The sequence below is a fragment of the Centruroides vittatus genome, unplaced genomic scaffold (assembly GCF_030686945.1).
Source record: "Centruroides vittatus isolate TY-2023 unplaced genomic scaffold, ASM3068694v2 contig_108, whole genome shotgun sequence".
In the NCBI taxonomy this organism is placed as follows: domain Eukaryota; kingdom Metazoa; phylum Arthropoda; class Arachnida; order Scorpiones; family Buthidae; genus Centruroides; species Centruroides vittatus.
This window is the reverse complement of record NW_027120695.1, coordinates 660,126-686,020: the sequence shown is the minus strand read 5'-3', so window position 1 is coordinate 686,020 and position 25,895 is coordinate 660,126. Positions and strand designations below refer to the sequence as shown.

The window sequence follows — 25,895 nt, the reverse complement described above, 5'->3', positions numbered from 1 at the left end:
TTCTGACTGCCACAGCTTGCAGCTCTGTTCTTATTTGTACCGGTAAGGAAGGGATGCAATTTGAAACCAGTACAGCCACACCTCCACTGGCGCGAGTGTGGCTATCATCATCCTTACGGTAAAGATTAAATCCTTTTAAAGTAATTTTTTCTCCAGGTTTTAGATGTGTTTCCTGGAGTGCCACGCAGAGAGATGTGGTAGATGATGTCAAATGTTTAACGTCAGAAAAGTTGTTGCGGAAACCACGACAGTTCCATTGGATTATTTTATAATCCATTATGTGGTTGAGGCAGCATTCTTTGTAAAAGTATCCCTCTTTAGTTTTACAGCCGATTTGCCTTTTGGAGGCGAGTTTGGTGGTGTAACCACCTTATTAGTCTCCTCATCTGAGAAGTCAGAGAACTCACTCATAGACTGAGTCTCTGATCTTTTAGATTTAGAGAGGGCTGATTTTAATTTTTGTTTGTTCAGTGGGTTCTTATTAGCTTTTTTAGAACCCACATTTCTGGTTACTATCCCTGCTTTAGGTAGGGGTGTTTTTTTCTTTATATTCTCTTTTACTTCTGTATCTGTAGATTGAGTTAACAAGCATCTAGCATGGCGAGTAAAAGATTCATTTGGTGAAACGGAAATTTCTGTCTGAACCGCACATGTCTTTGTGGACTTCAAAACAGAAGCAAATGTCTTTTGTTGTAATGATGCACTTTGAGTGACCATGCGCCGAGCCTCTGGGTAAGGTATGTTGTTAACTGTTTTTAGGCGTTGAATTTCTTTTTCTCTTTGCCATGCAGGGCATTTCCGAGAATAGGCAGGATGGGCATCCTGGCAGTTCACACAGTGTGGAGTACTTTTACATTCAGTACTGTTGTGGCCTTCAGTTCCACACTGTGCACATAAGCTTTTGCCTCGGCAGGAGGTCTGGGAATGTCCAAATCGCTGGCATTTGAAACAACGCAGCGGATTTGGAACGTATGGTCGAACTGGGCATCGAAGATATCCCGCAGTAACGAATGATGGCAATGTTGGCTTTCCGAAAGTGAGAATCAAATGTTTAGTCGGTATCAGCTTGCCATCACGACGAATGGAGATGCGTCGAACGGCAGTGACACCTTGATCTGCAAGACCGATCTGGATGTCTGCTTCATCTTCAGACATCAGATCGACCTCAGATATCACACCACGTGACGAGTTCAAACTTGTGTGTGGTGTGATTGTGACATTTATGTCTCCTAGAGATTTAGTCTTTAAAAGCTTTGCTGATTGTTGAGGAGAGGCTGCCTCAACGAGTAAATCTCCTGACCTCAATTTTTGGATTTTTTTAAGATGCCCAATGGTTGATTCAAATAATTTTTGAATCAAAAAGGGGGAACGTTTAGACAGAGATGTTTCTCCCGTAGCATGAACAATAAGGTAGGCTGGTTGGTTAACGAGAAGTAAAATCACTTGGTGGTGATGCTTTGGTACCTAATGTTTTAGATTGTAGTGAATCCATATTGAAAAAGTAATATTCAGCTCCCGGTGACCCCACCCACCATGGGGTCCAACAAGGGGATGCCGTCACATGGGAGACTCCCATAGACCGTCACACCAGGGTTTCCCAGGAGCTATACCCTCACAATGCAGTCAAGAAGAGCACATCTTGTCTGACGTGTCTGCCCGGTCTGCATCGATCGGTTGACTCCAAGCCGAGGTCAAGAATGACTCAACGACCAGCCGATTGACTCAAACGGAGCCTGATTTGAGCCTCCCGTTTATCCGAAGCAGGGGCCAAAGCAGTGTGTTGGGGACGTTATGTTGCCCCTCAACTACCAGGATCCCCCTTTCCGGCATACGGGCCACCACGCACGGCAAACACGTGGGTGGGCGTTCAGATCCCAGGGATGGTAAAGAAGAGTTACTAAACCATCTCTGGGAGGTCCCCTCACCACGGACAGGAACCCACATCGAGGGGATTCTCGACAGAAAGTTATATTATTATTATTTAAACTTCCTTGTTACTGAAGCAGCATATACATCGCCTATAGGAAAAGAGTATCGTTTGACACGAACACAAAGCATTGAAATGGCGACGATGACCAAAAGAAAAGGTATGTGTTGTAGCCATGATTTGTTTTACACTTCCTAGTTATAGAATTTGGAAGATCCGCAAGAAATCAGATAATGGTAGGATGAGTGTGTTCCTGCAACGAATGTAGTAAATTGGCATTAAAACTTTACAGTTTCTAGAGAAATGTTTAATTTCTTTTGTGCTGCATTACCTCAAATGAAAAAAAAATACTTACTTCAGACGAATGTATTTCTACAGATGAAAGAGTAGCAATTGCTCTATATTACCATTCGCATCATCGTCTAAATATAGGACTATTTCACATCTGCTTGGTGTAGGAATATCCACTCATTTGTAAAATTTGTTATAAGACTTTTGTAACAGAGTTATAAATAATTTAATGTCTACCGCTACTCCAGTTTCCAGACCAGAAAATGAAATTTAAAAAAAAAATCCGCAATTTTAAAAAATTTGGAATTTTCACACAATGCTTTGAATCAATTGATGGAACACGCATTTCCTATTTCACCACCAAAAAAGACTACATGGACTATTAGCAATTATAGAAGGACGTATTCTGTGGTCCTCCTTCGATGTTTCAGATGCCAAAATTATATGTTTCATTATATAAATGTAGATCTTCTTGAAGGAAAAATGATGCACATATTTTAAAAAAATTCTCATATCTCTTTAAACACTCCTAAAAAATATAAACTCTTTAGAATTAGGAGGAAAGAATTGTCGGAGAAGTTGTACCACCTTTAATTATTGGTGACGCTTGCTATTTCATTTACAGCCAACTTTAATGAAACAATTTCTAAATAAAACAGAATGAAAATCGAAAAAACATTCAATTTTAGATTTATCTAGAGCTCGACAAAAAGGAGAAAAAATGCCTTTGGAAGATTAAAAGCAAGATTTTGAAGACTTTCGTAAATGAATGGATATTAGGTATTGATAGATCAAAACAAATAATTATAACTTGTGTCGATATGTTTATTGTTGGGCTCTGTTCATAATAACAATATATAAAATATATATAAATTTATATAATTTCTGTTTTTTGGATTCCTTTGTATATTATTAATTATCCTCTTTTTATTTGTCAATTGAAGCAATGTACGTGATGTAAATTATTATTTTTATTTTTACCCATAATGTATACATTTTCTTTTGTTCTATTTTTTGTGAGATTTTGGGCAGATTCTGATATGGCAACTCTGCGCCAATAGTACTGTATAAAGGGTGTGTTTCAGGACCGGAATTTCGTAATCTGACTGAGGACTGGAGAAAAAAAAGTGTGTCTTGCCCTAGTGTCTGGTTCAGCGATCAGCATTTCTATTCTTTCTTTGTGTCGAAAAGACATGTGGTTGGTTGGTTGGTTCTATTTTTTGGCACAAGAGCCATACAGGCTATGCTGCGCCATGACAAATGGTAAAATTAAACAAAGCTAAATATATATATCACAAGGCGTCAATACAACACAAAAACACAAAAAAACAGAACAACACAAATATAAATATATAATAAATAAATAAATAAATAAATTAGTTCACTTAAATATCTCTATTAATTTTTATAACTTTCAAAAAGTTCAGTATCTTATCAAGATTTGGCCTCTGGCCCAAAATCTCTCTCAAAGTTGCATTTCCAAAATGCTGTCTGCGACTCTGGTCAAAAGCAACACAGTTGCAAAGTATATGTTTAACACTTAAAGTACAAATGCAATACTGGCATACTGGCTGGTCATCACCCTTCAAAAGGTATTGATGAGTAAGCCGAGTATGTCCAATTCTCAGGCGAGTAAGAATGACTTCAGATCTCCTATCATACTGTTTCTTGTGTGTCCAATTTTCTATTATAGGTTTGATCTCGTAAAGTTTATTGTGGACTTGTTCGTTCCACACATTTTGCCATCTCTCTGCTAGTCGTTTTTTAACAACCAGCTTCAAGTCACCTCCTTCAATGAACATTGTATGCTGAGAAGGACTTGCTGACTTTGCAGCTGCATCAGCTGCTTCATTCCCTTTTATACCTACATGGCCTGGGACCCAACGAAATTTTACAAAAATATTACTTGCAATAAGATGGCAAAACAGTTTGTGAATTTTAATCACTATAGAGTGAGAACTAGGTTCATGTGAGATCAAAGCCTGAAGTGCACTAACTGAGTCAGTGTAAATAACACAGCGACGATGACCTTTCCTAATTACATATTTTAAGGCTAAATAAATAGCCTGCACCTCTGCAGTAAAGATGGAAGAATTCGATGCGATTTGTTCTGCCACGATCTCATCCTGGCAGACAAAGGCTGAGCCAACGTAATCAACCGATTTCGATCCATCAGTATAAATAGGAATTAAATTCCTGTCGTAGTGTTGAATTTCTGCAAAGTGCTGCCTATAGATGTAGTCCGGGGTGGAATCCTTAGGAAACTGCTTTAAGCTAAAGTCAACATTAATCACAGGAGTTGACCAAGGTGATATATTATCGACCTCGACCTGTGAAATGTTGCTTGTGTCCAGGTCAATCGTGCTGCTTACATTCTCCATTCTAATGTCAAATGTAGGGACACAACTTGGGCGAGCTGTAAATAATCTTTTCAGCTGAGTATCTGATACTCTACAATAAACTGAAGGTTTAGCCAGAAATTTCTGTTTAATGTAATAGAACAAAGACAACTGCTCTCTCCTGAGAGATAGTGGAGGCTCATAAGCATCCACGTACAAACTTTGAACAGGAGAAGTTCGAAATGCACCAGTGCACAAACGCAATGCTTGATGGTGGATTGGATCCAGCATCCGAAGAGTAGATTCTCGCGCAGAGCCATAAACAACACATCCATAATCCAGCTTAGAGCGAACGAGGGCTCTATATATCCTGAGCATCGAACATTTGTCTGCTCCCCAGGATGAGCAGCATAATACCTTTAAAAGGTTCAGAGATTTTAAACATCTACTCTTCAAATTGCGCAAGTGTGGCAAGAACGTCAATTTATGGTCGAACACAACACCCAAAAATTTTGCTTCGTTGACCATTGGGATTTTAACCCCATTTAGGTGAATTTCAGGTTCCAGGTGCAAACCACGCCTTCGGCAAAAGTGGATGCACGAGGTCTTCTCTGCATTAAAAGTAAAACCATTGATCTTGGACCAACTGTCTATGCGATTTAGGGAGGTTTGCAGTTGTCTTTCAATAAAACTCATGTTAGTAGACTGACAGGAGATCTGAAAGTCATCCACATACAAAGAGTGTTTCACACTGGAAGGAAGACACTTAGCTATGCTATTAATTTTGATTAGGAACAGAGTCACACTCAGAATAGAACCTTGAGGAACACCCTCTTCTTGTGTGAAAGGCCTAGACAAAGTGTTGCCCATCCTAACTTGGAATCTTCGATTCTGCAAGAAGTTTTTTATAAAAATTGGCAGATTACCCCGCAGTCCAAATTCATGCAGATCGCGGAGTATTCCATATCGCCAGCAGCGATCATAAGCCTTCTCTATATCGAAAAACACAGACACTAAGTGCTGTCGTCTAACAAACGCTTCGCGTATAGATGTTTCAAGGTTTACTAGATTGTCTGTGGTACTTCTGTTCCTACGAAATCCACTCTGATGTGGTGAAAAGTAGTTCTTTTCCTCTAGGAGGAACATCAGGCGTCTGTTTACCATTCTCTCGAAAAGTTTGCAGAGACAACTAGTCAGAGAAATTGGTCTATAATTAGAGGGATTCTTGCAGTCTTTACCTGGCTTGGGAATGGGAATTATGATAGATAGCCTCCAAGAGTCTGGAAAAGTATGTTCTGTCCATATTCTGTTGAACAGATTCAGAAGGTTACTAAGGGAATTGTCTGACAGATTTTTAATCATGCTGTAATGGATTTTATCCGGACCTACAGCAGTATTCCCCGAGCGAGAGATTGCTGTACATAGTTCTATTCTGCTAAATGGCACATTATATTCCTCATTAGATGGAGAGTGGAAGTTTAGATATTGTTTTTCACTTTGGACTTTATAAGCCTGGAAATTTGTTGTATACATAATATTGCTGGATGAAGACGAAAATGTTTCACCCAACAAATCAGCAATACCTTTAATGTCACTGATTATTGTGCCATTATTTTCCAGCATGGACAGAGAGTGAGAAGCATATTTCCCATTAATTTTATGGATTTTATCCCAGACTGCTTTTGAGCTGGTGGAAGATGTTATGCTAGAAACATACTTCCTCCAGGAATCCCTTTGGCTTTGCCTCCTTATTTTTCTGGCATTTGCCTTTGCTTTTTTAAAAGCTATCAAATTCTCAGCAGTGGGGTATCTTCTGAAAATCCCCCATGCTTTCTTTTGTTTTTTAAATGCTGCCTCACAATTCTGATCCCACCATGGTTTCGGATGTTTTGGATATCTGGTTGACGTTTTCCCCATTGTTTTTTCGGCTGCCTGAATAATACTGGAAGTGACAACTTCTACTGCATCATTGATATCGGCAGTATTGACCATTTCCTCAGTGATGTTAGCCAAAGAGGAAAATGCAGGCCAATCTGCCGATTCAAATTTCCAGCGTGGTGGACGGGCTGTTTCACAGCTTCCTCTGCCCCTATATTTTAAAAATATTGGAAAGTGGTCACTGGAAAGTGGATTAGATCCAACCTCCCATGTAAACGCTGAAAACAGATTTGGACTAGCTAATGTCAAATCAATGGCAGTAAATGTTCTTGTTGGGGCGTGGAAGTATGTCACTTCTCCAGTATTAAATAAATACAGTTGGTGATTACCTATGAATCTTTCAATGGCTCTGCCTCGACAATTGATGTCGTGACTGCCCCACATTGGATTGTGGCCATTGAGATCACCAAGTAGAATAAACGGAGTTGGCAGTTGTTCAACCAAGTCATCCAATTCATCCTCATTGACTCTGACATCTGGTGGCAAGTATATGGAACAAACTGTGACAGTTACTCCAATTGAAATTCTGACTGCCACAGCTTGCAGCTCTGTTCTTATTTGTACCGGTAAGGAAGGGATGCAATTTGAAACCAGTACAGCCACACCTCCACTGGCGCGAGTGTGGCTATCATCATCCTTACGGTAAAGATTAAATCCTTTTAAAGTAATTTTTTCTCCAGGTTTTAGATGTGTTTCCTGGAGTGCCACGCAGAGAGATGTGGTAGATGATGTCAAATGTTTAATGTCAGAGAAGTTGTTGCGGAAACCACGACAGTTCCATTGGATTATTTTATAATCCATTATGTGGTTGAGGCAGCATTCTTTGCGAGGGTATCTCTCTTTAATTTAACAGGCGGTCTCTCTTTTGGAGGTGACATTGGTTTTTTTACCTCCACATTATTCTCTTCATCAGAGATATCAGAGAACTCGCTCACAGACTGAGTCTCTGATTTTTTAGCTTTAGAGAGAGCTGCTTTCACTCTCTGTTTGTTTAATGGGTTCTTACTAGCCTTTTTTGAACCCAGGTTTCTTGTTATCACCCCTGTTTTAGGTAGGGGTGTTTTTTGTTTTGTATTGTCATTTTCTGCTGTTTCTTTTGAAGGGATCAGTAAACAATTTGCATGGCGAGTGAAAGATTCCTTTGGGGAAACAGAAATGTCTGTCTGAACTTCACATGTCTTAGTGAGTTTCAGAGCAGCAGCAAATGTTTTTTGTTTCAGTGGTGCACTTGAAGTGACCATGCGACGTGCCTCTGGGTAGGGTAAGTTGTTGACTGTTTTTACACGCTGTATTTCTTTTTCTCTCTGCCATGCAGGGCATTTCCGGGAGTAAGCAGGATGGGCATCTTTACAGTTCACACAGCATGGGGTACTTTTACATTCTGTACTGTCGTGACCCTCAGTCCCACACTGTGCACATGCGCTTTTTCCTCGGCAGGATGTTTGCGAGTGTCCAAACCGCTGGCATTTGAAACAACGCAGCGGATTTGGGATATATGGACGGACTGAGCAACGTAGGTATCCTGCTGTTATAAAGGATGGCAATGTTGGTTTGTTGAAAGTAAGAATCAGGTGTTTGGTTGGTATCAACTTTCCATCTCGACGAATTGAAATGCGCCGGACAGCAACGACACCTTGATCTGAAAGACCAATCTGAATATCTGATTCGTCTTCAGACATCAGATCAATTTCAGATATCACACCACGTGATGAGTTTAAACTTCCGTGTGGTGTGACAGTGATTTCCATTTCTCCCAGGGTCTTTGTTTCTAGAAGTTTTGCAGATTGTTGTGGGGAGGATGTTTCCACCAGTAAATCACCTGATCTTAATTTCTGAATTTTTTTCAAATCTCCAATAGTCGACTGGAACAATTTTTGAATCAGAAAAGGAGAAGCTTTAGATAATGGTTTGTCACCAGTTGCGTGTACTATTAAGTACGCTGGGGTACTGGACATTTTTAAATTTTTCCGCTCTTTCAGATCTTTTATTTTTGGGGAATCCATGATTAAAAGTAAAACATTCAGCTTCTGGTGACCCCACCCACCATGGGGCCCAACAAGGGGATGCCGTCACATGGGAGACTCCCATAGACCGTCGCACCAGGGTTTCCCAGGAGCTATACCCTCACAATGCAGTCGAGAAAAGCACACCTTGTCTGACGTGTCTGCCCGGTCTGCATCGATCGGTTGACTCCAAGCCGAGGTCAACAATGACTCAACGACCAGCCGATTGACTCAAACGGAGCCTGATTTGAGCCTCCCGTTTATCCGAAGCAGGGGCCAAAGCAGTGTGTTGGGGACAGTATGTTGCCCCTCAACTACCAGGATCCCCCTTTCCGGCATACGGGCCACCACGCACGGCAAACACGTGGGTGGGCGTTCAGATCCCAGGGATGGTAAAGAAGAAATACTAAACCATCTCTGGGAGGTCCCCTCACCACGAACAGGAACCCACATCGAGGGGGAAAAGACATGTGAGTCTAACTGTTTGCTTAATCTGTTAACATCGAAAAAACTGTTGGTGAGATACAACATTTATCATCGTGAAAAAAGTTTGTCTCTAGTTCGAATTCCTGGGAAGTAAATAGGTTTTTGTTATTTAGTGGACTTTTTCATACACGTATTTTTGTGAGCTGCCACGTGCTTAATACCTGTGTGAGATCCCGGAGAGGTAAGAGGAAGTTGTATCTCCCTTTCTGGCGACTCACTTGTCAAAGATGGCAATAACGTTCTGTTACGCGTTACGCAAGTGGAGGAGGAGGAAAAATGGAGTCGACGATAAGGCAAAGCCGTCAGTCAAAAAAGACACTATTTTATAACAAAAGAAAATTCGTTGTTAATAAATTATGTTAACTATAAATCTACCCTCATAGACGCAAGAGAGGGGGGAGAGAGAGATAGAGTTTACAATATCAGTTGCATACCTCTTTTTGTAAGTTTGGTAGAAATAGCTGCCACAGGTTCCGTAGATCAGAATGTCCACTCTGGATGGCACAGAGTCTAGAAGTATAACCCAGACGATAGAGGTGATTTAACTCAAGTTGGCTTCCCGAAGAAGTTGGGACTTAGACGGTAGTCGTTGTATACACTGATTGACAGAAGATCCAAGACTCTTCCCTAGAGGGGAGACGGAAAGCGTCTTTTATATCTTTTTGATGAAAAAATAGGTCACGTGATCGACAGTGGATTGCAATTAGAGCCTTAAGGCCATAGGTGGTCCTGGGATTTAAAACAAAATGACGAATTCGGATGCTAACTGTAAATTATCGTGCAAGTTGAGTTACATGTCGCGAGGGAACAATGGCTTGTTGACAGTTACAGAAAGATTGTTGCCAGTCAAGGGTCAACATTTTCTCAGTTATGAAATTTTGTTAATTAACCTGTTGTATAACTAAAAGTTAATAACCTAAAATTCCAAATTATTTCACTCCTGATTTTACATTCACTCCATGCTTTCTTTAAAATCACACTTTATTAGTGTGATTTTTAGAAGATTAGATTGTTGATAAGCAAGAAGTAGGGTTATGTTTAATTTTTTTAAATTGATAAATTGCTCTCTCTCATAAACGATTAGGTCAATAGGTGACACCGTTGCGTCAATAAATAATATTCAGATTGTATACAAAATATATCCCGATGCGTGTTAGACGCGTGTCAATATTTATTACTCGAGGTTAGGAGATGAGAGCGTCTTGAGTTTCTTATAAGCAGTCGGTTGGGTGGGTGACGTCATCGTTAACTTTAAACTGCAGTCTCGACCCTAAGTTCACATGAGTTGAGACTGTTTGGTTGAATTTCTTTGTTTGAAAAATCTAAATTATTTGTAGGACGATATCACCATCTCGGATTTTTGGATATAAACTGTTCCAGATGTGCAAGAATCGTAGGTAATTAGATAGAGTTATTGTGCATCCACGTGGATAAATTAATTCAGGTTATTAGTACTTAAATCGGTTGATCGGGTGTTAAGTTGCGTGGGTCAGCCATCTTCGAGGTAAGGTGACGAAGTCACTGTTCTTGGATTCAGATACCGACTTAGTAACACCTGTGAATAATTTATTGCATTCGATGTTCTCTCAATGTACTACAATGTTTAATGATAAAACCATATCTACGCATGTTAATTATCCCTACAAAGCGATAATAAAAAATCTATTATTTTCCTCCAAAGAAGCTCAAAAAACTTATTTAACCGGCTCTTTCTTCTACAAAGATACTACCGGCGTTTTAAACAAAACCAATCCGATTAAAAATGCGAAAAATGAAGGATTAGTCGCCAGGTTTAATAAAAGCAGCAAAAGTCAAGTATTAGATTTATACGGACGACTTCATTTCGATTTTATTAATCGACCTAAATTATTGATAAACGGCGTAGACGTTCGAATAAAATTGGAACGTTCGAAAGACGCTTTCGCTCTAATGGCGACGGCCGATAATTATCAGATTCGATTAAAGAATATTACGTTAAAAGTAAATAGAATAGAAGTAAGTCCTAGCATCTTAATTGGAATGGAAAAAACATTAGAAAATTCTGTAATTAAAATGCCTTATCGACGAGTTAATATTAAAGTATTTACATTAAGTAAAGGGATTTTAAGTTCAAATATATCGAATGCGATAATCGGTCAAATCCCGAAAAGAATTATAATCGGATTGGTGCGAAATAACGCTTTTAATGGACAGATCGATTTAAATCCTTTCAATTTTGAAAATTTCGACTTAAACTATATTTCTGTTATAAAAGATTCGATTTTAATCCCGCCCAACCCGTTCTGTCCAGACTTTGACGCCAAATCTTACGCTCGAAGTTACGCAACATTATTCGAAGAAATAGGGGGAATTCCCTACGGAAAATTCGCTAATATATCGTATTCCGACTACGCTCAAGGATACATGTTCCACGTATTCGACTTAACTCCCGACCGAGCAGCCTCCGAAAACCATACCTCTGTGTTGACCTATGGAAATGTTAGTTTCGATTTAAAGTTCAAAAGACCTTTGCCAGAAACAGTTAACGTCATATGCTTCTTAGAATATCGTAATACAATAGAAATCGATCGATCGCGAAACATTTACGTCGACTACTAAACAACTAATGGATACGATTACGCTCTGGAAACTGGCGTTAGGTGATTCCGAAATTAGCAAGACATTCGGTGGCGTTTATCCGTCGGATTTATTACCTCAAACAATCGGAAAGAAGAGAAGCTTTATCGTTAATACGGAGAACAGCAAAAATCCCGGACGACACTGGATAGCTCTTTTTTTCCGAAATTCGACTTGTTATTATTTTGACTCATACGGTCTACCGCCAAAAATCCCGAACATTATAAAGTTCATAAGACAGAATTCCAAGGAGTTGCGCTGGAATCGAAGAACGCTCCAAGGTCCGTATAGCTCTACGTGCAAATACTTTTGCCTATTTTTTCTCTACAAAATATCAAGAAACCAAGACTTAAAAATTCTTTAGCCTAATACTAAATATTTTAATGATAACTATGTATTCGCTTTTGTACGCAATAATTTTCGTTTTGGTAAAATACCACCAAATATATTCATTAAATGTAACCAATGTAGCGTTAGTTTACTCAAATAAAATTTTTTTAAAACTTAAAAAATGTGTTTTTTAATTGAAACTATAAAACATTAGTCGCTTTGTGTGGGAATCGGGTCACCTCGAATTCTTGACTTTGAATTAGGAGGCCTATCTTTGACCTAGAATGTAAAAAGATAGAGAGGGACAGATAAGACGCGACTTTGATGCCGTAGGCTAAGATGGGGACTAGCGAAAGTGAACGCATATATTAATAAACCTAGAGTATAAATACTTTCGCTTTTAGCCAATTTTTTAACCCTCTCCAAGATGAGATCTCCGTCAAATGTGTCGATATTAGAGACGAAATACTTTACCAACTACGAATTAAATTTTGAGGAATGTGTCTATAAAGGAAGTCATATGGTAAATGAATCGTGGGATACGGTTCGAATATTAAAGAACTTTGAAGAGGAAAAGCATGAAATATGTTTTTTCCATAAAGGAACATGGAAAATTATGAGGCGCAATGGTAATTATCTTTTTTATATTTTAGTAAAAAAATTTTTATTTAATTACATTTTTTTTAAAAAAGTATTTCGTAATTTTTCAGAATCGTCGAATATTCCAATAGAAAATATTTATTTCGTTAAATCACCAGAAACAGCAAGTCTTAACATTGAATCTGAAATTAAAATTAAAATATGCAAAAAAGAAACAATTTATTATAACGGAAGAACATATAATTAATTTAAATGCGCAATTTAAAAAAATTATTAATATTCTTTATATAGGCCGTCATCATATAATAATAAAAATGAAAAACAGAAAATTGATATTATTTGAAAGACCTATAGAAGGTAAGTTTTTCAAAAAACTTTATATAAAATTTTAAATAATAGATGTAAGAATATTCCGCAAGATTTTTCGTAGCGAAGAAAGATGAATGCATAGGCATTAGCTCAATTTAAATTCTTTTAGTATTTTAATGTTCAGAATAAATTTAGGCTTTTTCCTACGACTAACTTTTCATAACTTTTTAATTCGCTTTTTTTTTATAATTTTAATCTTAAACTTCTTACCTTCGCAGTTCTTATAGGCGCGGTTGATAGCGATACATCGCTTAATCCTATCGATCGTCTCTTATATTTAAAAACAATTTTAAGTCAAAAAGCAACAGTTGCATTTAGACACAATGACTAAGTATCTTTCTTTGTTTGACAATCTTCTTTGTTTCGAAAAAAAAGAACAACTAACGCCCTCTGCTTTTTTTTTCTTGCAGATTTTCCTTATAAACTACTTTCAATTTCTAATTTAAACTATTTATAATAAAAATTTTTTTAAAATAAATATACAACATAATATTTATTGTTTTTTAGGCCACATTTGATGGAGATCTAATCAATTTTTTTTATTGTTAATATAATCCTTTTTTTATGTAACTTTTTTGTATATATTTTGTTTTTTAATTATTTTAATATAGCCCAAACTTTTTTGTATGTTATTATCATTTTTTTTTATTTTAACTTTTTTTATTATAACTTTTTTGCTCTTATTTATAATAAAAAAGAACAAGAGAAAGAAAATTGTGTTGTTTATTTAATCGTCGTCGCGACACATATTTGTCGACAGATGGCGCCGGCTTAACAAAACAAAAAACTTATGAAAATAAAAATATATAAATATAAAAAAATAAAATAAAAATATATAAAATATATATAAAAAAATATATAAATATAAAAAAATAAAATAAAAATATATAAATATATATAAAAAAATATATAAATATAAAATAAAAAAATATTGATTCTCTTAAGATGACTTAACAAAAAAATATAAAAGTATACTAATAAAAGAAAGAGATGGATATATATATATATATATATATCTATCGTAAAAGAATCGATAAAAACCAAATAGCAAATGGCGTGATCCGATTAGCGACGGACGATTCGCGCTGTTTGTTATTTTTTTAATCGGTTTCGAAATTTCGAAGGAAAATAATTTAAAAAAAATGGAGTTTAATATTTTGCCAACAGATGACACCTTCGACTTAACAATTTAATATTTTGCCAACAGATGGCATTGGCTTGACGAAAAAAATATCTTAACTATTAAAGTATATATATACATATAATAATATTAATTCTCTTAAATAAAGAAAATATTAATTCTCTTAAGAGAAATCTAAGACTCGTCGTATTGTAAAAAAATCTTAAAATATCGTTTCTCTTAAGACTCGTCGATAATAAGAAAATATATAACAAAAATATCGGCGGCGTATTCTAAAAACGCTCGCTCACATTTTGCGGTAAAGTATATCCGAAAAGGCAACAAAAATGGGCGTGGTTTTAATGTCTACGAGAGCTTTTGAAATGCTAATATCGTAGAAACGCTCGAACGATTCAACGGTTATTGCCATTTTTAGCCCCTGGTGGACGTCTTTCCCTCGGGAGGTTGAGCGTTACTAGGATAAAAGTTATAAAGTCTTAAAAGTTTAACAAATTATTCCAGAGTCTCTCTTATTTATACTACTGATATATTATCGACCTCGACCTGCGAAATGTTGCTTGTGTCCAGGTCAATCGAGCTGCTTACATTCTCCACTCTTATGTCAAATGTAGGGACACTACTTGGGCGAGCTGCAAATAATCTCCTCAGCTGACTATCTGAACAATCAGCTAAAAGTTTATTTTGAGATCTCTGTTTAATGTAATAAAAAAGAGACAAGTGTTCTCTCCTAAGAGATAGTGGAGGATCATAAGCATCCACATACAAACTTTGTACAGGAGAAGTTCAAAATGCACCAGTGCACAAACGCAATGCTTGATGATGAATTAGATCCAGCATCCGAAGAGTAGATTCACGTGTAGAGCCATACACAACGCATCCATAGTCCAGCTTAGAGCGAACAAGGGCCCTATAAATCCTGAGCATAGAACATTTCTCTGCTCCCTCATCAAAATCCCTTTACTTAAACCCCACCAAGTCACTTGAGGTGTTACAATTTTTTTCCAATTTGTTATATGTTGCTGGATAATTTTGAAATATTTGATTTCTTATTAACTGATTTCCGATTTGGATTTTCAGGAGATAAGGAAACAGTTCGTTTAATTTCATTTAAATCTTCCATTAATTTATACAAATTGGTAATTTCACAGAAACTGTCATCATTTAATTCTTTAAGATTAGTTTCTACAGTATTATTTTGCAGAAAGTATCCTTGCCTAGCAAATTCTTCTGTAAAATCAAAGTCTGAGTTTCAGAGCTTGATCAAATAATACTTTTCTCCAGAAACCGACAATTCTTGTTTTAGTGCTTTTGCATATAATACTTTATCATCACAAACAATAAGTCATTAAATTTATCAATTACTTTTTTATCCCAATTATCTTTAAATGGAGTTCCTGTCAATGAACATTTAATGGCCTGAAAAGGTAATAACAGACAATTTCATGGAATAACACATATCAGATTTTTTAATTGTAGAGTTAAAACCAAAATCAACATAAAATAAATCCACACTATCTTCCTCCTCCTCCTTAATGCATGCACGACACAACTTACAATCAACGAAAAAAGCAATACATAATAATTCTTTATGAAAATTTTAAGTCTTATCAACGTATTATTATTTAACACTTTTTCACATTCATTGGAAATTTCACAAATTTGTTTTTAAAAATTTAATTGCTGAATATAAAAAACATTAGGATTATGAACTTGCCAAACAGAAACTTCATAAATCTGATCTAGTGGATGATGTTTCCATTGCTGTTAGATGACTTGCATCAGTTTCTTTGGAAAAAAGCCCTACTGAGGAGGCTGTTCACGACAAAATGCATTTGGGGTAATACAATAAGAATAATAATAAAAATTCTTCTCTCTCAAGATTTACCTGTTTGCCTTACAATTTTTAATTTTATTCGGATTTTTTTTAAGTAAACAGATTCGAGTACGGTAAAATTTCTAGCCTCCGTACATCAGAAAACAGAGAGATTAATTTTCCGTGTACTAACATATATAGTACAAATAAAAAAAAGAAAAATTTTATCTAACTCCATCGGTTTTAAGATGAAAATTATTTCAAAACAACTCTTATCTTTTACATTATTTTATTAATAGTTAAAATATTGTTTTTAAATATATGCATAATGAGCTATGCAATTTACAATAAATTTTATACTTTTTATGTAATAAAAATTCAAAAGTACCATTTTTGTTGTTATTTAGTTGAAATCAAGAAATGTATTTTGTTTTTTTCAGTAGTAAGAAACAAAACTGCATCTTTATATAGCAATTTCCTTGAATTGCAATGTGTTATTCCTGCCATATATTAAAAAATGTGTACAGTTGTCTGTTATGTACATTGCTTTGCTAAGAATCAGAAATAAAACTTCAAAAATGATTTTACTCTTTTGTATTGTTTTTAATAATCAAAGATCACATGTTAAATTAACATTGCAAACATTATTAAATTGCTATTTACAAAAATAGTTTTACAATACTATTACCAAAGCAAAATATTACTTTGGATAAAATATAACCATAATCTAATTTTGGCAGTGTTTTGAGTTAATAATAAACAAATATTTTTTTTGTACATTTTTACAATAACAATTTAGTTATTAAAATACTTTCTATACATATTTTTACTTCAAAACAATATATAATTTTCTATGTACAGTGTTTGATTGATTATTTACACATTAGTTATTGCATTACTTTTAAACGGAATAAAGATTACTTATACTAATTGTTTAAGTAAATTGAGGAGGAGATCAAAAGTAGTGAAACTAATGCCAACTGCTATTGAACCTTTAACCCAATTCAAACTGAGTCCTTTATACAAACCAATTAGGCCCTCTTCTCTGATTATCTTTTTTAGTGTTCCCAATATCGTTCGGTACGGCATTCCAGTCACTTGAGATGTTTGCATGCGTCGTCTCACTATATCCAATGGATAAGAACTAGACTGACCAAGAAGTCCTGCAATGGCACCAAATATCATTCGATAGAAAGGATTGGGTGGTGCACCATTGGAATATTCTGAATGTAATCTTTTTAACGTTTCATAAGTGAAAAAACTAGTTCCAGCATATGGTATAACACCTATAATTGTTGGCGCAAAACCGCGATACAAATGAGTTGGACCTTCTTGTTGCCAGATTTTAACAAAGACTTGAAACAGACTGTTATACCTGAAAAATAATTTATAAAATTTTCACAATTGTTAAACTGTTTTTAATTTGAGAAAATTAAACTTACTGTTCTTTTTGAGTTACTGCTAATCTTGCTCTAGCCAAATCCAGTGGATAAGTGAAAGTACTCGAAGTTATTCCTGCTAACGATCCAGCCAAAAAAGTTTTTCCAGGATTCTCTTTTCTTTCAAAATAAAGTTCTTGATGTGAATCATTTAAAAACATAACTGAGTAATAAATTATGTATCTTACCTTCCCTCATTAGTGTGAACTTTTAGTATCCATTTCCACTGCTCGTGTGCCGAATACTGAATTGCAGCATACGGAATAATACGGGCCATAGTGGCCGAATTACCACGCTAAAGACTAGCAAACCCATTGCTTTTATAAGAATCAATCAAAAATCGTGTTGCTTGACGAAACGAAAACTGCATCTTTTGTACTAAAGAATGGCAACAGGTAATGATTCTGTTTGAAAAGTAAACTGTATACTATGAAAAAAACTTACTCTGAAAATTTATTTTTGTGCGATCTAATGGAGCAATTGCAGTTTTTGCCAATGCTCCAGCTACTGCACCTGCAGTCATTGATAAAAATACTCTCTTGGTAGTTGATAACTATAATAAAGTGCAATAATGAATAATATTTTCCTCACAAAAATAAAGTCTTGAATTACCTGCTTTTCTGTAATTATTGATTTCTTGGATCCACAGAAGCCACAGTCATAATGTTTGTGTTTTTGTGGTAGTTGATTCTTGGTGTTTAACATAACATCCAAAAATCATTTCAGAAACGAATACAAGTTCTAATCTGCAGACGTTTCTGTGATTATTTAATAAATTAACTTTACGAAACTCATACAATTCGTCTGTCCTCCTCCGGCAAATAATCCGTCTTACTGTAGTATTTTCCTTTGTGCTTCATAGTAGAAACATTCAAATTGCCACTGTACTTTTCGTGTGTTATTGGATTTGTAATTTCTTTTAAATATTTGATTGATTACTGGCATGCTGCTTGTGCAAATCATTTGTGATATAATATTTTTCAAGGAAATTTGACTGGTAATCATGCGGAAATTTCCTCATGACCTCCAGTCATTGGACTTTAGTTAATGATTTTACGTTCGAACATCTCAATCAACAAATACAATTCATCTCCAAATCTCTCGACTATTTGGAAGCTTTAATCGAACAACAAAACCTTAACCTCTCCCAAAGCACAGCCCGTACAGAATGGAAACTCCCTACAAAGGGCTTTGAATTAATCAAACCCTCTTTCAGTAATTATCAAAGAAACTATCGTGAACTCCTCTCACTTATCACTCTCAATACCACAAGAAATAAGAAACGAGGTTTAATCGACTTTGGGGGAAAAGCTCTTAAATTCCTCTTTGGGACTGCTACATCAAAAGAAGTAGAAGCTCTTAACACCGAGATCGGAACTCTTAAGCAACAAAATGAAGGCAAAATACACCTTCTCAAATCACAAACTACCCTACTTAATGACATGCTCAACATCAGTAAAAACAACCGACATCAGATCTACATCACATACAAGCAAATAGAAAACTTCAAGGAACTAATAAATGTCTACCAGATTAACCTCGCCTACGAAATTATCTTACAAACCATTGAATCTTCTGTTCAAAAACTCCATTTCAAACTACTCGAATTACGCAAGGCGATTGACATATTAGAGCAAGAAAGAATAAACACTTATGTTATCCCTCGAAAAATTATGTACCGCACGCTCCGGGATATCCAAACCCAACTTCCAGAGGGTTATGCAATGATCGAACCCATCCTTGAAGACACGTTGTTTAAATACTATCAGTGGATTACCACCATCGCCGTGGCCCTACCGAGCAGACTGCAAGTTTTTGCCAAAATTCCTTTGATTACGCCCAGTAGGTACTTTGACATGTATGAAAACGTCCAATTTCCCACCTACGTACCTACGATAAAGACCTTTATACAAATCCAAACTACCTATCCATTCATCGCTTTATCGATGAACCGACAGGCCTACATGCTTCTACAACGTCACGACCTCGTCACTTGTCAAACAGCCCGTTTCGATACATGCTCATTAGACGTACCGATACAACGAGCCCCGCAACAAAGTTGCGAGTATTCGCTATTTAGCAGAAACGAAGAACAGGTTAAAGACCTTTGTACCCGACAAATCGTCGTTAAATATACGCCGATCTTTAAGAAAATAGATCAACAAAGCATAGGGATTTATTTCACTCCGAAACCACTTATCCTTACGATCAAATGCCCAACACGATCTCAAAAATCACCCTTTTTATCGACTATTCGAAAATTAAACAGTACTGGAGTAGTTCAACTCCCAAAGGCATGTACTGGCTATTTGCCTAAAATCATCCTCACTCCACATTTCCAAAGACAATCTACAATGCACCTAACCATGGAACAACAATTGATCGTTCCACCTATCGAGCAAATTATCAATCAAACGAAAATACAAATGCTACAAAAACATCTCGTAACCTTGCACGAGTCTGACCTTCTAAAGATATCTGGAAATACCGACTTCCAGCTAGCACATCGCTCACTGAACCACATCCAGTACGATCTCGACCATTTGTTACAAATATCAACAAAACCTCCACCAACATCCAACTCGCCGTTAATGACAATACACCTTAGTTGTCTTGAAACAACCATAGTGTTAATTTGCGCCCCTTTCATCTTTCGTTATTATCTACGACGACGAAAATCAAGAGCAACAACACAACGGCCCGTTGCAGAAAGTAAAGCGGAAGCTGTTCCCCTCGACAGGATAGACGAACCCAAGCCACTTCCGCGAACGGCCGAACCAACTTCCGGCAAGAAAGCCAAACCCCGGCTCACCCAACCTTCCATTGTTCAAACTTATTAGCCGCCATCTTTGACTATTTCCTGAAGTTGACTTTTACAACTTTTCACCTTCATATACTCCTACGAAATCGCAAATTTTATACTAACCCCTATTTTATTATTATATTATACGTTTCCAATTAGCAAAAATAGGTTATTTTGTGATATTAATACTTTAATCCTTTTTATTATTTTACTTAATTATCTTAATTATTAATAATAATCCCGAGAGAGGTTGGTTGGTTGGTTAAAGTTTATTGGCACAAGGGCCACATAGGCCAAGCTGGGCCACAACTTATGGTATATATATGTACATAAATAACAATAAACAATAAAAATCAACAAAACAAAAAACAAAGAACCAACAACAAAAATATACAACAATTAAACTGCATGGGTTTTGTAACAACAAGATGTATATAGATATAAATAAATAAATAATTAATTAAATTTCTTTATAAATATTTGTAACTTTTAAAAAGTTCAATAATTTATCAACATTTGGCCTCTGGCCCAAAATCTCTTTAAAACTTGCATTTCCAAAATGCTGCCTACGAATCCGTTCAGAGGCGATGCAATTGCTCAGTATGTGCTTAACACTTACATTACAGTTGCAATACTGACATACAGGCTGGTCATCACCCTTCAAAAGGTATTGATGAGTCAGTCGAGTATGTCCAATTCTCAAACGAGTAAGAATGACCTCAGATCTTCTGTCATAGGGTTTCTTCTGTGTCCAATTTTCTATCACAGGTTTGATCTCGTGTAGTTTATTGTGGACTTGTACGTTCCACACATTTTGCCATCTCTCCTCTAGTCGTTTTTTAACAACTAGCTTCAAGTCACCTCCTTCAATAAACATTGTATGCTGAGAAGGTCTTGCTGACTTTGCAGCTGCGTCAGCTTCTTCATTTCCTCTTATACCTACATGGCCTGGGACCCAACAAAATTTTATAGAGAAATTCCTCGCAAAAAGATGGCAAATCAGCTTACGAATTTTAATCACTATGGAGTGAGAACTAGGTTCATACGAGATCAAAGCCTGAAGTGCACTAACTGAGTCAGTGTAAATCATGCAGCAACGATGACCTTTCCTATTTATATACTTTAAGGCTAAATAAATAGCCTGCAACTCCGCAGTAAAAATGGAGGAATTTGGTGCGATTTGTTCTGCCACAATTTCATTCTGACAGACAAAGGCTGACCCAACGTAATCATCCGATTTAGACCCATCAGTGTATATAGGAATTAAATTCCTGTCACGATGTCGAATTTCAGCAAAGTACTGTCTATACATGTAATCTGGGGTGGATTCCTTAGGAAATTGCTTTAAGCTAAGATCGACATTTATCACAGGAGTTGACCAAGGTGATATACTATAAAGCTCAGGCTGTGAAATGTTGCCCATATCCAGGTCGATCGTGCTGCTGACATTCTCCATTCTTATGCTGAATGTAGGGACACTACTTGGGCGGGCTGCAAATAATCTTATCAGCTGAGTATCTGATACTATACAATCAACTGAAGATTTAATCTGAGATTTCTGCTTAATATAATAGAACAGAGACAACTGCTCTCTCCTGAGAGATAGTGGAGGCTCATAAGCATCCACGTACAAACTTTGAACAGGAGAAGTTCGAAATGCACCAGTGCACAAACGCAATGCTTGATGGTGGATTGGATCCAGCATCCGAAGAGTAGATTCTCGCGTGGAGCCATAGACAATGCTTCCATAGTCCAGCTTAGAGCGAACGAGGGCTCTATATATCCTGAGCATAGAACATTTGTCTGCTCCCCAGGATGAGCAGCACAGTACCTTTAAAAGGTTCAGAGATTTTAAACATCTACTCTTCAAATTGCGCAAGTGTGATAAGAACGTCAATTTATGGTCAAACACGACACCCAAAAACTTTGCCTCATTGACCATTGGGATTTTAACCCCATTTAGGTGAATTTCAGGGTCCAGGTGCAAACCACGCCTTCGGCAAAAGTGGATGCACGAGGTCTTCTCTGCATTAAAAGTAAAACCATTGATCTTGGACCAATTGTCTATGCGGTTTAGCGAGGTTTGCAGCTGTCTCTCGATGAAACCCATGTTACTAGACTGGCAGGAGATCTGAAAGTCATCCACATACAGAGTGTGTTTCACACTGGGAGGAAGACACTTAGCTATGCTGTTAATTTTTACTAGGAACAGAGTCACACTCAAAATACAACCTTGAGGAACACCTTCTTCTTGTGTGAAAGGCCTAGAAAAAGTGTTGCCCATCCTGACTTGGAATCTACGATTCTGCAGGAAGTTTTTTATAAAAATTGGCAAATTACCCCGCAATCCGAATTTGTGCAGATCACGGAGTATACCGTATCGCCAGCAGCGATCATAGGCCTTCTCTATATCAAAAAACACAGACACTAAGTGCTGCCGTCTAACAAACGCTTCGCGTATAGATGTTTCAAGAATTACTAAATTGTCTGTGGTACTTCTGTTCCTACGAAATCCACTCTGATGTGGTGAAAAGTAGTTCTTTTCCTCTAAGAGGAACATCAGGCGTCTGTTTACCATTCTCTCGAAAAGTTTGCAGAGACAACTAGTCAGAGAAATTGGTCTATAATTAGAGGGATTCTTGTGGTCTTTACCTGGCTTGGGTATGGGAATGATGATAGATAGCCTCCAAGAGTCTGGAAAAGTATGTTCTGTCCATATTCTGTTAAACAGATTCAGAAGATTACTGAGGGAATTGTCTGATAGATTTTTAATCATGCTGTAGTGGATTTTATCCGGGCCTACAGCAGTATTCCCCGAGCGAGAGATTGCTGTACATAGTTCTATTCTGCTGAATGGCACATTATATTCCTCATTAGATGGGGAGTGGAAGTTTAGATATTGTTTTTCAGATCGCACTTTGTAAGCCTGAAAATCCTTTGTATACATAATATTGCTGGATGAGGACGAAAATGTTTCACCCAAACAATCAGCAATACCTTTTATGTCACTGATTATTGTGCCATTATTTTCCAGCATGGACAGAGAGTGAGAAGCATATTTCCCGTTAATTTTATGGATTTTATCCCAGACCGCTTTTGAGCTGGTGGAAGATGTTATGCTAGATACATACTTCCTCCAAGAATCCCTTTGGCTTTGCCTCCTTATTTTTCTGGCATTTGCCTTTGCTTTTTTAAAAGCTATCAAATTCTCAGCAGTGGGGTATCTTCTGAAGATCCCCCATGCTTTCTTTTGTTTTTTAAATGCTACCTCACAATTCTGATCCCACCATGGTTTCGGATGTTTTGGATATCTGGTTGACGTTTTCCCCATTGTTTTTTCGGCTGCCTGAATAATACTCGATGTGACAACTTCTACTGCATCATTGATATCGGCAGTATTGACCATTTCCTCAGTGATGTTAGCCAAAGAGGAAAATGTAGGCCAATCTGCCGTTTCAAATTTCCAGCGTGGTGGACGGGCTGTTTCACAGCTTTCTCTGCCTCGATATTCTAAAAATATTGGGAAGTGGTCGCTGGAAAGTGGATTACATCCAACCTTCCATGTAAACGCTGAAAACAGATTTGGACTAGCTAATGTCAAATCAATGGCAGTAAATGTTCTTGTTGGGGCGTGGAAGTATGTCACTTCTCCAGTATTAAATAAATAGAGTTGGTGATTGCCTATAAATCTCTCAATGGCCCTGCCTCGACGGTTTATGTCGGGACTGCCCCACATTGGGTTGTGGCCATTGAAATCACCGAGTAAAAGGAATGGAGTCGGCAGTTGTTCAACCAAGGCATCCAATTCATCTTCATCGATTCTGACATCTGGTGGCAAGTATATGGAACAAACTGTGACAGTAACGCCAATTGAAATTCTGACTGCCACAGCTTGCAGCTCTGTTGTTATTTGTACCGGTAAGGACGGGATGCGGTTTGAAACCAGTATAGCCACACCTCCGCTGGCACGGTTGTGGCTATCGTCATCCTTACGATAAAGATTGAATCCTTTTAAAGAAATATTTTCTCCAGGTTTCAGATGGGTTTCCTGGAGTGCCACACAGAGAGATGAGGTAGATAATGTCAAGTGTTTAATGTCAGAAAAGTTGTTGCGGAAACCACGACAGTTCCATTGGATTATTTTGTTATCCATTATGTGTTTGAGGTAGCATTCTTCGCAAAAGTGTCCCTCTTCAATTTCACAGAGGATTTTCCTTTTGGAGGTGAAATTGGTTGTGGCACCTCCATATTATTCTCTTCATCAGAGATATCAGAGAACTCACTCATAGATTGAGCCTCTGATTTTTTAGATTTAGAGAGAGCTGCTTTCACTCTCTGTTTGTTTAGTGGGTTCTTACTTGCCTTCTTAGAACCCAGGTTTCTTGTTGTGACCCCTGTTTTAGGTAGGGGTGCTTTTGCTTTTAGATTCTCTTTTTCTGGTGTTTCTTTTGATGGGATCAGTAGACATTTCGCATGGCAAGTGAGAGATTCTTTCGGAGAAACTGAAATATTCGTTTGAACTGCACATGTCTTTGTGGATTTCAAAACAGCTGCAAATGTCTTCTGTTTCAATGGTGCACTTGAAGTGACCATGCGCCGAGCCTCTGGGTAAGGTATGTTGCTAACTGTTTTCACTCGTTGGATTTCTTTCTCTCTCTGCCATGCAGGGCATTTCCGGGAGTAGGCAGGATGGGCGTCTTTGCAATTCACACAGCATGGAGTATTGGTACACTCAGCACTCTGGTGACCTTCACTTCCACACTGTGCACATACGCTCTTTCCTCTGCAGGATGTTTGAGAATGTCCAAACCGCTGGCATTTGAAGCAGCGCAGTGGGTTTGGAACATATGGTCGAACTGGACAGCGCAGATATCCTGCAGTAACAAATGATGGTAATGTTGGCTTTCCAAAAGTGAGAATGAGATGTTTAGTTGGTATCAACTTGCCATCACGACGAATGGAGATGCGTCGGACAGCAGTGACACCTTGATCTGAAAGACCGATCTGGATATCTGATTCATCTTCAGACATCAGATCGACCTCAGATATCACACCACGTGATGAGTTCAAACTTGCGTGTGGTGTGATGGTGACTGTTATGTCTCCTAGAGATGTCATTTTCAAAAGCTTTGCTGACTGTTGAGAGGAGGCTGCTTCTATCAGTAGGTCCCCTGACCTCAATTTTTGTATTTTCTTTAAATGTCCAATAGTTGATTCAAACAACTTTTGAATTAGGAAAGGGGAACACTTAGACATCGGTTTTTCAGTAGTACTATGTACTATGAGATAAATTGGTTGGTTGGAGGAACTGACCTCCTTTGGTTGTGATGCAATGGTGCTTGTGGTTTTTGAATTTGTTGAATCCATGTTTAAAAATAACTATTCAGCTCCTAGTGACCCCACCCACCATGGGGTCCAACAAGGGGATGCCGTCACATGGGAGACTCCCATAGACCGTCACACCAGGGTTTCCCAGGAGCTATACCCTCACAATGCAGTCAAGAAGAGCACATCTTGCCTGACGTGTCCGCCCGGTCTGCATCGATCGGTTGACTCCAAGCCGAGGTCAAGAATGACTCACCGACCAGCCGATTGACTCAAACGGAGCCTGATTTGAGCCTCCCGTTTATCCGAAGCAGGGGCCAAAGCAGTGTGTTGGGGACGGTATGTTGCCCCTCAACTACCAGGATCCCCCTTTCCGGCATACGGGCCACCACGCACGGCAAACACGTGGGTGGGCGTTCAGATCCCAGGGATGGTAAAGAAGAAATACCAAACCATCTCTGGGAGGTCCCCTCAC

General features: G+C 37.5%; 2 protein-coding genes across 2 annotated transcripts; both read right to left on the bottom strand.

Annotated features, from left to right (window-relative positions):
- On the bottom strand, positions 1–25,861 carry LOC136975114 (uncharacterized). Its single transcript, XM_067270128.1, has 2 exons — positions 25,382–25,861; positions 1–1,410 (listed from the first exon to the last, which is right to left on the bottom strand). The coding sequence occupies exons 1-2, from the start codon at positions 25,460–25,462 to the stop codon at positions 277–279; spliced, it is 1,215 nt and encodes a 404-aa protein (XP_067126229.1). The 5' UTR covers positions 25,463–25,861; the 3' UTR covers positions 1–276.
- On the bottom strand, positions 16,436–17,920 carry LOC136975155 (mitochondrial coenzyme A transporter SLC25A42-like). Its single transcript, XM_067270188.1, has 5 exons — positions 17,905–17,920; positions 17,737–17,845; positions 17,481–17,670; positions 17,296–17,412; positions 16,436–17,228 (listed from the first exon to the last, which is right to left on the bottom strand). Exons 3-5 carry the CDS (start codon positions 17,567–17,569, stop codon positions 16,775–16,777), a joined length of 660 nt encoding a protein of 219 aa, XP_067126289.1. The 5' UTR covers positions 17,570–17,670; positions 17,737–17,845; positions 17,905–17,920; the 3' UTR covers positions 16,436–16,774.
- Positions 25,862–25,895: the final 34 nt, after the last annotated feature.

What these genes read in the sequence shown, in the direction of transcription:
- LOC136975155 (XM_067270188.1), bottom strand. Translation starts at nt 17,569, where the DNA reads ATGGCCCGTATTATTCCGTATGCTGCAATTCAGTATTCGGCACACGAG. An exon ending in GTTCACACTAATGAGGGAAG is followed by an intron (nt 17,413 to 17,480) that starts GTAAGATACATA and finishes TTATTTTGAAAG; the next exon opens with AAAAGAGAATCCTGGAAAAA. An exon ending in GCAGTAACTCAAAAAGAACA is followed by an intron (nt 17,229 to 17,295) that starts GTAAGTTTAATT and finishes ATTATTTTTCAG; the next exon opens with GTATAACAGTCTGTTTCAAG.
- LOC136975114 (XM_067270128.1), bottom strand. Translation starts at nt 25,462, where the DNA reads ATGGATTCAACAAATTCAAAAACCACAAGCACCATTGCATCACAACCA. An exon ending in CCTCCAACCAACCAATTTAT is followed by an intron (nt 1,411 to 25,381) that starts CTCATAGTACAT and finishes CAACCAGCCTAC; the next exon opens with CTTATTGTTCATGCTACGGG.